Here is a 12951-nt window from a genome sequence, read left to right as displayed (position 1 = left end):
TAAGGTAAGAGAAAAATTACTTCATAATACACTCTAGGACTAGAACTTCGATTTATATTCAAGCTGCCATTTCCTTCTGCAGGTTTAAATTTTGGCTGCCAACTCAAATATATAAAGCAGAAAGTGAAACAAACAACTGAAGAATGCAGGGTTATTCATGTGAATTATAAAATTCCAAGTCTAATATTATTTGAAGTTGGTTTTAATTTTTGCTAGGTATCAACATAGCAAAAAAATTAAAAATAAATATTAGCTGTCTTTGGACAGGAATTGTAACAAATGTTTACAAAGCTAAATAATAAGTTTTTCAACTGATAAGTATTACCTTCTGACTTTACTACTATAATCAAGTACCAGTTACCAATACATTATTATTGCAAGTCTTCCTGTACCCTAAAGCCAGAGCTGTGATGAATTAACCCCAGTAACTCTTCCTGTAGGCCATTCTGACTGGGAACAGTAATTTAGTAACATCTGGAAAAATAAGATCTCAACAGCTAGTATTATTTAAAAGAAAATATTGACAAGATATTACTTGCTGTTTCATGCTTGCTGAAGTATATTCAAAAATTGAAAGTGGTCATCTAGGCAACTTAGAAAATCTTACAGGATTCAATCTGAATTGGTTGCTGGGACCAGAGGTTTTATCTTTTGAGTTTTCGGACTCGTGCTGGAATCCATCTTTAGGGAACTTCTCTCTAGCAGAGTGTGTGCTGCTCTACGTGTGGTATTTGTATGGTGCCTGTTGTACATGGTTTTTTAGATGCTGATTGGGGTGTGTTGATGGCTGGGCTTTTAAATCATTGGCTGTCATTTGCTTGTGCTGCCTAACTCATTGGCTGTCATTTGCTTGTGCTGCCTAACTCTTGCCTTCTAAGTACATGATATGGTAGTAGTAAATCAGCGTTCCTGTTGACTGACGAAGGGCCTGTTTCCCATGCTTCAATCACTTCCCTGGCTGTTTTTGTGCCTGGTCGTCCAACAATCTTAGTGGCTGCTAACTTGAATGTGTGTCCTTATTTATTGCAGTGTGAGGCTACCAATGAGTTTGGGTCTCCTCTCTGACCACTCGCTTCTTGTAATCTGGTGGTTAGCTTCCTCGTTGTCTGTCCTACATAGTCACAGAGACAATCCATGCAGGGGATTCGGTAGATTACATTGGAAATATCTCCCACTCCAAGAAATCTTTACAATGCATAATTTGTCCTCCTATGGTAGCCTCTGGGCAATGTGCGGTGCCCACTTGTTCATCTTGTGATGAATGATTGTGGGTACACCGTGTTGACAGTATCTGACAAAATGTCTGCACAGCACGGTGGGGAGAGAAAGAAAGAAACAAGGTACAAGACCAATCACATGGCACACCCTGCCATACATCTAAAACATTTCAGAAGCTATAGAATGCATTTTCCAAGATCTGCAAGTGGGCATCGCACACTGCCCAGAGGCTACCATACAAGGACAAATTATGCATTGTAAAGATCGCTTGGAGCACAAGCAAACAGTAGGCAATGACTTAAAAGCCCAGCCATCAACACACCCCAATCAACATCTAAAAACTACATAAGAGCTGAGGTGGCGCCTGGTTAGAGTGCAGTACTGCAGGCTACTTCAGGTGACTGCTAGCTGCAGTTCGGCAGTTCAAGTATTAACGGCGCAAGGTTGACTCAGCCTTCCATCCTTCCGAGGTCGGTAAAATGAGGATGCAGATTGTTGGGGGCAATATGCTACAATATGCTGTAAATCACTTAGAGTGGGCTGTAAAAGCACTATGAAGCGGTATATAAGTCTAAATGCTATTGCTATTGCTACAACAGGCACCATATAAATACCACACCCAGAACAGCACACACTCTGCTAGAGAGAAGTTCCCTGAAGATGGGCTCCGGCACAAGTCTGAAAACTCGGAAGACAAAGCCTCTGGTCCCTGTGACTGACCCAGATTTGATCCTGCAACATTATCCTGAGATGTATATTTGCTTTCATTTGTTAGAAAATCTTTACTAATGTAGATCAACATTTTCAAAATTTATCGATACATTGATACCACGGTACTCGTCTGGGCTTCATTCCAAGGGGCGTGACAAATATTTAAAACAGGTTCCAAGCAAATCATGTGATTTTCCACATGACCTTTTATTTTGACTGGAAGGGATAGTGAGTCATGAGGCGGCCGATACCAGCAAGTTCTACCTTGCACGTCGAGCACCAGGCGAAAGATCGAGTACCTGGACAAGATTTTTGCTTCAAAATATGTGGAGTACCAAATCTGATGAGTTTTGAAGCAGTTGAATACTGAGGTATGACTGTAATTTGTTTGTTACCTTTACAGGTTGTAGGATTTTCAAACTTAGCCTTAATGGATTCATCTTCTGGTCTAACTAGAAATCCTGAAAGTTACAAAGCACCCTGGAGCCGCATTTTGAGATATGGTATATCCACTGTACTTTGGCTATTGATTGCTGTAATTCAGGTAAAACTTTATAAAATCATTTTACTGTGACTACCAGATGATTCACATTCATTAAATGATTTTATCATGTTGGAGTCATCATCAGCATACTGTAGATATCTACAATAAATTGATAAAACCCAGTTTCTCAAGTTTTTCTCCAGGAGTGGCTTTATGGACATTTATTATGTTCAGGAAAAAAATAAAAAATATATCTCAAACGATAATGTAGCAAATTGTTATAATTATGCTGACTTCTCTCATAGTGACAAAATGACTTTCTCTCTTTCCACAATTAAGGAGGATTTGCACCTCTACTAGAATCTGATTTTCTTAATATATTGTGATCATCCCCAAGTATGCATGAATTAAGAGCTTCCTCTTGGAAAAGTCATTAATGAGTATTATATGTAACTTACTTGATTTTATTGGAAATAAAACATTTACTGGTATTGAAATTAATTCCGTAAAAGAGCCTGTAGTACAGTGGACTAAAGCACTGTTATTAACAACTGCTGCTTGCAATTACTGCAAGTTCAAATCTCACCAGGCTCAAGGTTGACTCAGCCTTCCATCCTTTCAAAGGTAGGTGAAATGAGAACCCAGATTGTGAGGGCAATAAGCTGACTTTGTATAAATATACAAAAGTATGAAGGCTATTGTTTAACGCATTGTAAGCCGCCCTGAGTCTCCGGAGAAGGGCGGCATATAAATTAAAGCAAAAAAAAAATGGAAATAACATGGAAAAATACTAATAAGTTTTAAGCTGAGGTCTATGACACTCATTCTATAATATTTAGTCTACAGAAAGGAACATCACTGAATGTCAAAGGGCCTACCTATCTAGAAGACTCAGAGAGAGAAAGACCACATTTGTAAATGTTCCTATTGGCTGTCTTGCTTGTAGCTCATTAACCAAAACTGGGCTGGAGGGAAGACAGTCTGCATCTACCTGGGCATTCCAGGGAATCAGAAAATTCCATGCTAGTTCCTCCTTCATTCTGGAATGTATTTTTTTGCTTAGTTGCTTGGTTGGTTATTATGGAATTGGCAGAGTTGAAAATTTCGATTCTGCAAACCAGTCACATGGCAATGCCTATTTAATTGTTGTTAGATTTATTTTTTGCCTTTCCTTCTGGAGGTGAAACAAGTGTATATATAGTACTCTAATTTCCATTTTTTTTCCTCCAAAATAACAACCTTGTAGGGCGGATAGAATTGAAAGGAAGTAGCTGGGCCAAGGGACACGGTGGCTCAGCGGCTAAGACACTGAGCTTGTCGATCAGGTCGGCAGTTCAGTGGTTCGAATCCCTAGTGCCGCGTAATGGAATGAGCTCCTGTTACTTGTCCCAGCTTCTGCCAACCTAGCAGTTCAAAAGCACGTAAAAAAATGCAAGTAGAAAAATAGGGACCACCTTTGGTGGGAAGGTAACAGCATTCTGTGCGCCTCCAGCGTTTAATCATGCCGGCCACATGACCACGGAGACCACAGAGCACTGCTCTTCGGCTTAGAAATGGAGATGAGCACCGTCCCTAGAGCCGGAAACAACTAACACGCATGTGCGGGGAAACCTTTACCTTTAACTCGGCCAGTCACCAGTGAGCTTTCAATTTGAACCTTGGTTGCCCCAGCCTGGTCTGACATCTTAATAAGTGTATCTTATTGGCTAAAATAGAAAAACAAACACTTTCTTTTTTAACTTATTGGTAAATCTGATTTTTCACAGGTGGTATATTTTTCTGTCATTTATGAAAGATTTATTGAAGATAAGATCAGACAGTTTGTTGATTTATGCTGCATGAGCAATGTAAGTATTTTATACTTCCAAATAGTGCCTTTCTTCAAAAAGGCTGTTCCTATTCAGACATTTCAAAATTATATTTGAAATGACATGCTTTGTCAAAATATTTAGTTAGTATACTAATAATTTGTATCCCAAACTACTTTTTCAAACAACTTCCTGATTTTTTTTAATAAAACCCATATGGCTTTTATTTCTTTATAATTTTACTGATGTAGACCTGAAAAAAAGTCCTATCCATGGGAAAGCTTCTGATGATATTATGAGATAAATTCAGAATTCCATTTTTCAAGTGTCTGAATTCAGATGTGAGCCAAAGGGAACAAAGGACTGATTTTCACTTTTTTTATTTTAATGCTCAGTATAATGCTATTTGAATATTTAACGAAGCTCATCCCACTCAGTCTAGTTGTTGCTAATTTGTGCTGCATTCCAGTCCAATAAAAAAGTTGTTCCTACTAATATAGCCTCATGCAAGGAAGTGTCTCATGATCACACATACAATTTCAAAAGTGCTTCAAATTTAAAACATATCCTGGCTTCCAAATACAGAGTTGCTTATTCTCTGTAGCATAGGAGTGATGACATAATACATTTACAAAATGCAGTGGTGAGCAGAATTGTTCTTGTTGTTATCTGAATGTGTACTAAAACGCTCCATTTTCCTTTTCTCATATTGCAGATTTCAGTTTTCCTATTGTCAGAGAGATGTTTTGGGTATTACATTCATGGGCGATCTGTGCATGGCCATTCAGATACAAATATGGAAGAGATGAATATGAACCTAAAAAGAGAAGCAGTAAGTGAAGAAACCAGAAGACTGGAAATCTAAAATGGTTTCATTCTAACAATTTTAATTGTTTAAGGAACCTGCTACAAACTTAATTTCATCACTTTTTGGTGGTGGCTGTTCTTACCATTATGAACTATATTTTATATCAAAACTTTAGATTCTTCACAGTTCTGGAATCATATATTGTTCACATTCTGTTGTGACAGGAATAATATGGGGCGCCCAGACGTTAGCTAGAAAAATCCAGATGGCAGCAAAGAGAAAATTTGTTACTCCGATCCAATGTTCATCCAGATTTTTTTGCATCTTATATCTGATCATCTTGCATTAGTGTTGCTAAACCTTGACAACTTTAAAATGTGTGTACTTCAACTTCCAGATTTTGCTGTCTGTAGAATTCTGGGTGTCAAAGTCCATACATCTTAAAAGTTGCCAAGGTAGAGAAGCGCCAACCTACATAATAAATCGTTAAGTTTCAATCTTTGTATATGTTATTTCATCAATTCTACTTTGTGTCATTTCCTCAGGAAAATCTGTGTAGCCAAAGAGGTTTGTTACCAAATACAGATGGCCAGACGTTTCAGATTTCCATTTCAAGCAAAATGAGGCAGCAATATGACAAGATTCATGAATCATTGACAAGGGTATATATTTTTTTTGTTGTTAAGATTGTTTGCTATCAGATATTTGAAATATGATTTTTGCAGCAATATATGGGATCCAATTCTTGCAAAAATATGGTATTGGATACAATTACTTTTCTCACTTTTGTATTATCTTTGTATAGCCAAGGATTTATTATTCATTCTCCTATTTGTGTCTATATAGGTGGACCATCACTCTACATTCGTATTCCTACAGTTTGAATGGAGTTTATCATTTTATATTTGTATGTTAAAATGGTTGATGAGGTCCTTTTAAATAGTAGTATTAGTGCAGAATATTGTATACTCTTAGAAGAGAATAAATGTAGCCCAGGGTTGAACTGTGAAGTTCTTGGTGCTCTCCGAGCTTGGTTGTTTGTTGTAGATGTTTTGTCACCCAACTAGATAACATCTTCAGTGCTAAAAGGGAGTGATTGTTTGCTCTTCTTATATAAAGTAGCTTGTCCTGTCAGTGTTGGTGGCAGCATTGTTTTCTTCTGGGTAGTTCCTAGATGTTTACTGCTTGATTGTCTGGTGTTCATCCCTACTTATCTGAATGTTGACTGCTGTCAAGGAACACTCAGATGGGTTTTTGTTTTCTTTTTAGCTTTTTTAATTATCTATAATACAACCCACACCATCACCATAGACCACAAGCCAATTAAAGCCCTCTAAAACATCTTAAGTAAACTAAAAAACAGGAGTCATCTACATCATACAGTGTCAGACTGCCCCAAACTGATCCCTTAGTAAAGAAAGACCCTCAACTCCATTAGCTTGAAGCAAAAGGTTCTTTTACCATAGGAAGTTGGTTGCAGTAAAGTCAGAATATCTCTAAGATTTTCCTGTGTGAAAAAGATACAGAAAAGGTTCCCTTCTCCCCTCATCCCAGCAACCCCCTCACCAAGGGGGATCTCGGGACTCCCCAAGATGTTATGAAAACACTGAGAAATTGTGGGCAATTCACATTCTTTTCTCAGGATGCATGGCCTTGGTGCTTCTGGTACAAACCGGTTCCAGGCTTCTCTGGTCTTCATCACCTGACATTACCTCTTCCCTGTTTCCCATCATGTACACACAATCATATTGTTCATTTGTCCACCACCTTCAGCCTTTGGTAGCAGGAACTAGCAGGACCTGACATACGGTATGAAGACTTTACAGCCGCTATACAGGACAGACTGGCAGAAGAGTAGCAGAGCAGTAGCAGAGCACAACTAACAATCAGGAGACACAATGAAAACTCCTTAATTTCATAACACATGGACAACTTAATCATAGTTTCAACTGGGGAAACTGTGAGTATCCTCATCACTGGAGGCTTTTAAGAAGAAACTGCACAGCTGCCTGTCTGAAATGGTCTAGGGTCTCCTGCCTGAGCAGGATTGGATTGGACTAGAAGACCTCCAAGGTCCCTTCCAACTCTTATTTTGTTAAACTAAATCCAAAAATTCTGACATTTCTGAAAACTTGGCACTTAGACAAATCAGCCATCACATTCACATAAAAGGTAAACAACATTTACAAGCCATTCAAAAGAGACAATAAAAAAATTAGAAAGGAAACAAAAAGACTAGAACATCTCCTGACCAGCAATCAACATCCAGATAATTAGGGACTAACTCCAGGATTAACAGCAAATAAACAACGAAGCAGTAAACAATATTGCAATCATTGCCTTCTTCCTGGGCTCAGAGAAAGTGACTAGTCAAAGGCTAAAATGGACCCCCAAGTATACATGCTTCAGATTAATTTTTATTCTCTCGTTTTCCTTTCAGAAACATGGTCCTGTTAGGCTTCTGAATTCTTCTGCAACCACATTTGAGCAAAGCACAAAAGCATACCACACTATGAATAAATTTCTAAGCTCATTTATTGATCATGTATGTATTATGATTAACATATGAAATATTGATTTTCATGTGATTGTGAGGTAGCTTTTTTTTTTTTAAATTTGATTTATATGCCGCCCTTCTCCGGAGACTCAGGGCGGCTTACAATGCGCTAAGCAATAGCCTTCGTTCTTTTGTATATTTATACAAAGTCAGCTTATTGCCCCGACAACTGGGTCCTCAATTTACCTACCTTAGAAAGGATGGAAGGCTGAGTCAACCTTGAGCCTTGGCGAGATTCGAACCTGCAGTAATTGCAGGCAGCTGTTCTTAATAACAGGGTGCTTTAGACCACTGTACTACCAAGGCTCTGGTAGACCACTGTACTACACAAGCTTTTTTACCTTGTGTTACTTTCATCTAAGTCTGTTAATTAGCTGTAATATATTTTTTTTGTCCCAAAAATGCCTCAGCTTTTTTCATTTAATATTGTTGCAAATTCTAACATGTTTTTTATTTATTTATTTATTTATTTATTTATTTATTTATTTATTTATTTATTTATTTATTTAATTTGTATACCGCCCTTCTCCCAGAAGGGACTCAGGGCGGTGAACAGCCAAAATTAAAAAACATACAAATGCAAAAGTTAAGATAATTAAAAGAATTAAATCACTGGCTACCCAATTTAAAACCCCAAATCCATAAAATTTAAAATCCCAATTAAAAACCATTTAGGCTAGGCCGGCTTGATGAAATAAAAACGTCTTCAGGGCTTTACGGAAGGTCTGGAGGTCCGGGATCAATCGTATTCCAGGAGGCAGCTCATTCCACAGGGCGGGTGAATAATTTGTGAATAATATTTTTAGCTATAATACCCAGAACATATTATCAGCTCTGACAATATTCTGCTAGCCAATGGGGGATTATTATTATTTTTAGTTTTTTATTTAATAGACTTTGGCTTGATTTTTATGTTTTTGTTGTTGTTCATCTGTATTATCATCATCAGCCATACAATTATTTTGTACTGTTTGTTCTGTTTTGCTTAGTTTGCAAACATTGTCTTACAATGAACACATTATTTAGTTTTGCTGTTACTGTTCATTTGAAAGGAATTTCATAATAAAGAGTTGCTTTTGCTTCTTCTGAATTGTTATATTTTCCTTTTTTAATAGGTTCATAAGGAAATGGACTACATCATAAAGGACAAATTACTATTAGAAAGAATTCTTGGAATGGAGTTTATGGAACCAATAGAAAAGAGCATCTTTTACAATGGTATTACGTCAGATATTTAATTTATGAAGGCAATGGAAACCTAGCAACTTATTTCAATATGCAATCTTTTTTTTTCTTGCACAGCATTTAGTGTTGCAGAAAAATGCCAAACTTAACTATATAACATATAGTTTATACTTGCTACTTTCTATATACATATATTTATGAAGATTAAATCTGTCAGCGGTTAAATACATCAGGCTGTAAGCGAATGGCCATCTTTGTATATTAGGATAAGCGAAGCTCTGCTGTCAGTTGTCCTTGCATTATCGCTCCTCAAAACTGATGTACCTTCAGCAGTGTTGCCTCTGCTACTTCTTCTGTTTACAATTTACAGAATTTACAATTCTAAATAGATTTTCCTTAGATGGGCACACATTTCACACCCTTTTTTCTTTCTTAACCTGATGTCAAGACAAAATACTCTTAATAATTAGAGAGGAACAGTTCCATCCTGTAGTATTTGTTCAGACAAAACTAATCAATTTCTGAGTTTTTAGATTTGTAATGCATTTATCAGACAAACATCCCTAACTCAATTGCTGCAACTAAAACTATTTTAGTTTCAAACTAAGACATAAATTAGCCATAATACAGCCTAATTATGTCCCAAAGATTTTAAGTTGCCAATGTGTTACAGCTTTTTGGGGTAATAATCCTCCATCTCTACAAACAACATGTAGATAAATGCAGGGGTGAAATCCAGCAGGTTCTGACAGGTTCTGGAGAACAGGTAGCGGAAATTTTGAGTAGTTTGGAGAACTGGCTGGCCCCAAAGTGGGGTGGGAATGGAGATTTTGCAATATCCTTCCCCTGGAGTGGGGTAGGAATGGAGATTTTGCAGTATCCTTCCCCTGCCATGCCCACCAAGCCATGTCCACAGAACTGGTAATAAAAAAATTTGGATTTCACCACTGGATAAATGCTTTTTAAAATGCTGGTAAAAACATACTCTTTACCAAAAGAAAAGTCAGAGATGAAATTAAGTGATTCATCTCTTAATCTCCACCACTGAAATTAAGAATCCTTCATCTATCACTTTGCTTAACTTCAGCACTAATTTTGAAAATGGAGTTTGCTTTATAGAGAAACCAAGCAGCTTTCCTTTCTGTTCATACTGGCAGAAGATGAGAAGTGTGATCACTTTTTCATTCTGAAGAGTCTTGGAATTTTAGCAATTTGGTCACAAATAGCCTATTGTTCAATGCAGTTTAATTTTTTTACTAGAAGGATAGTCAGGTCAGGCTTGACGCCTAGCAATATGCAATTTTTGTGGCAACAATTTGAAAATGGTTTGGCATTGTCTTCTTCCAGGTTCTCTTTTCAAGCTCCCAATATATCTTGCAATTCTGATATTTTCTGATGGTCTCCCATCCAAGTTCTATACAATAACTTAATCTATAAAACGTCAGAAATCAAATGCTTCTAGTTGTATTTTCAATCATATTTTGCTTTTAAGAAGGGATTTGAAACTATATTATGCACTGGTAGAATTGCAGATACATTAAACACATTAGATTGCTTACGATCAAATATAACTTGAGTAGGGCATTAATCGAAAGAGATCTATATAACTATTTTTTTCAAATCGGCACAGATAATTCATGTTTCCTTTGGCACTGCATGTTCTCTGTATTTTTTATCAATTCTCCAGGACAGCCAATTGGCTATGGATAATGAGAGCTGGAACCTAGTTTGAAAAAAACATTCTAGTAGTAGAATGTTTTTTCTACTACTTAAACTTTTTTTAAAGGCAAGTTATTCAGCAGATTTTTTTTGATTTTTTATCTTTTATTTATTTTTCATTTTTGCAGATGAAGGTCATTCTTTCAGCGATATTCTTTATTATGGCAATGAAACTACCCTTCTCATCTTTGATATGCTGTTTTTTGCTATTGTGGATATGGCTACTCAGAATTTTGTTTTAGCAGCTGTTCTTACATATTTACAACAAGAGGTAAATCTCAGAATTAAAATAACATGGAGAATGCTTCAAAGTTCCATTCTATCATTTATTTACATCCTGTAGTTATCCTGTGGGAAATGTACATTATTAAAATTATTAATATCTATAAATTGCTATATACTATGTATAAAAATTTAAAATGATCCATCTTTTACAGTTAAAGGAAAAGGCAAATTGCATTAGAACAGAGAGCAAAAGGGAACATTGAACATTGGTTTGGTGATCCCATAAAAATAGTGTTTTAAAGATTTATATTTAAACTTTTTCTTGAGTTCTTTTATCCTTCCAAAGAAACATTATATAAACATTATATTTTATAATAGTTATAGTTATAAAATATAGTTATATTTTATAACTATGCTTAGTATTAAGCAAACTAATCTGGTGTGGCATTTTCAGGAAGTACTTTGAATTCAGTGCATAATCCTCTGGTAAACTCCCATTTGTTAATAAAACCTAACTGTTCAAACAGTAAAGTCACATGGTTTCATTTGTTTGGCAGTTAGAATACCTCTAAAATTTCCAAAGAAATTATAACATCGCCACTCTCTGAAAGCCTGAAATAGCATATTTAAGACTGGTCACTGTAAATTGATAAATCCTATAAAGTGACTGATCCTAAAGCTTTGCTTTTGATGTACTTCTTAGAACTCCAAAGTAATACGAATACACATTAGATAGATAGTGGATATCCCCCTTTTTGTCACACACTGCAATATCAATTTGTCACAATAAGACAACAATCTTTATGAGACCGAACAGTATGTAAGTTAGCAGAACAGTCTATGGACATTTGTTGCTACACAAAGAATATTTGGTTCAATTTGTGACATATCATCTGAATCTGGTTTGTGTTCTTAGATTTTCAGGTTCATTCGGAATACAGTTGGGGAGAAGAATTTAGCATCCAAGACACTAGTGGATGAACGATTCCTGATATAAATTGGGGGGGGGGGGGTACTTTATTGGACACTATGTTGCTCTGAAAAAAAGTTACACAAAAGAAGAATCTGTTTGCAGTATTATTTAAATATTAATGTATCCTACTTTTCTTATGTGGCATACTGGAAATTCTATTTTTGTATGAATTAAATACTTTGGTACTTGTAGTACTGTAGTTCATAATGAATACCATGCTCCAGAGCACTGATAAAATACTACAAAATCCTATTGTCAATATTACAAAATAAAATTCATTAATTAATTTTGTAATTTTACACAAACTCATATTTGTTACTGAAATATTTCTCAATTGTGGCTAGTCTGAACATATTTGCATATGGTTTAAGTAAGCTTTATGGGTTTATAATTTTACAGACTTGTGAACTAGTTGATTTAGTATACATAAAGTATTTAAATACCGTTTTTAATGTTTCTGTAATTTTGTAAATTTCTATAAACTTTTCTATGATTTTACTATGTTAAATGGGATATTAATTAAATACTGGGGAAAAATAAAGAAACTGGAGAGTTTTGGCAAAAAATGTTGGAAAATACGAGCTGAGTGCAACGGCTAATGCAGTTTTTTTCAGAGTTCAAGGACCACTGAACATTTAGTATATTTAAACAGAAAAAAACTTGGAAAAGGGGAAAAGCTATAGTGTCCCTGGTTACAATCAAACAAGTATGTTGTTATTTCTGCTTTGCTTCATATGTCAACAAAAGATTCTGGAACTTGGTTACTTTAGCTGGTAGCTTTGCTGATCTCCTGAATAAAGGCATGCTGGGTTTAGCCTTCCACTAAAGTAAGAAATGCTGATAGATGCAAAAAAAATATGCTGATCGAATAAAACAAAGCAGATATGGAAGCAAACAAGCCTCTACGGACTGAGTTGAGAGTCAATAACAAGTAACCAGTCCTACAATGTCCTGACAAACCAAATCAGCATGCAACTAGCCTTCTGCAGTGAAGAAATCACATGTTAATGCTTCCCATATATAACAGTATATTTTCAGCCAATTTTCTTCCCTTTTGTACTCTAGAACTCATTAAGAGCTCTGAAAGAAACCAGTATTTCTTCATGTTGTGTATGTGTGTCTTCAAGTCAGATTTTGACTCCTGGAAACTGCCTGCAGTTTTCTTAGCAAGAAAAGATGTCATTGTCTTCTTCCTAGCTTTAAGAAAAAGTGATTGGCCCAAGGTCACCCCGTGTAATCATATGTGGAAATGACCTTGGGAGA

The 12951-nt window shown here is 36.0% G+C and overlaps 1 protein-coding gene across 1 annotated transcript in view; it reads left to right on the top strand.

Annotated features, from left to right (window-relative positions):
• The window catches only part of TMEM67 (transmembrane protein 67), a 35587-nt gene extending 23875 nt beyond the window's left edge, over positions 1 to 11712 (top strand). The window contains exons 21-28 of the mRNA XM_070942126.1: positions 2333 to 2473; positions 4180 to 4260; positions 4937 to 5053; positions 5575 to 5691; positions 7470 to 7574; positions 8702 to 8804; positions 10619 to 10761; positions 11632 to 11712. Of these exons, the coding sequence (XP_070798227.1) occupies positions 2333 to 2473; positions 4180 to 4260; positions 4937 to 5053; positions 5575 to 5691; positions 7470 to 7574; positions 8702 to 8804; positions 10619 to 10761; positions 11632 to 11712 (888 nt within the window). The remainder of the gene's footprint in view (positions 1 to 2332; positions 2474 to 4179; positions 4261 to 4936; positions 5054 to 5574; positions 5692 to 7469; positions 7575 to 8701; positions 8805 to 10618; positions 10762 to 11631) is intronic.
• The last annotated feature ends 1239 nt before the right edge of the window (positions 11713 to 12951 follow it).

The sequence above is a fragment of the Pituophis catenifer genome, unplaced genomic scaffold (assembly GCF_029215685.1).
Source record: "Pituophis catenifer annectens isolate HBS135680 unplaced genomic scaffold, rPitCat1.0.hap2 SCAF_3, whole genome shotgun sequence".
Classification (NCBI taxonomy): domain Eukaryota; kingdom Metazoa; phylum Chordata; class Lepidosauria; order Squamata; family Colubridae; genus Pituophis; species Pituophis catenifer.
Note: the sequence above shows the minus strand (reverse complement) of the source record. Positions and strands in the feature narration are given on the sequence as shown.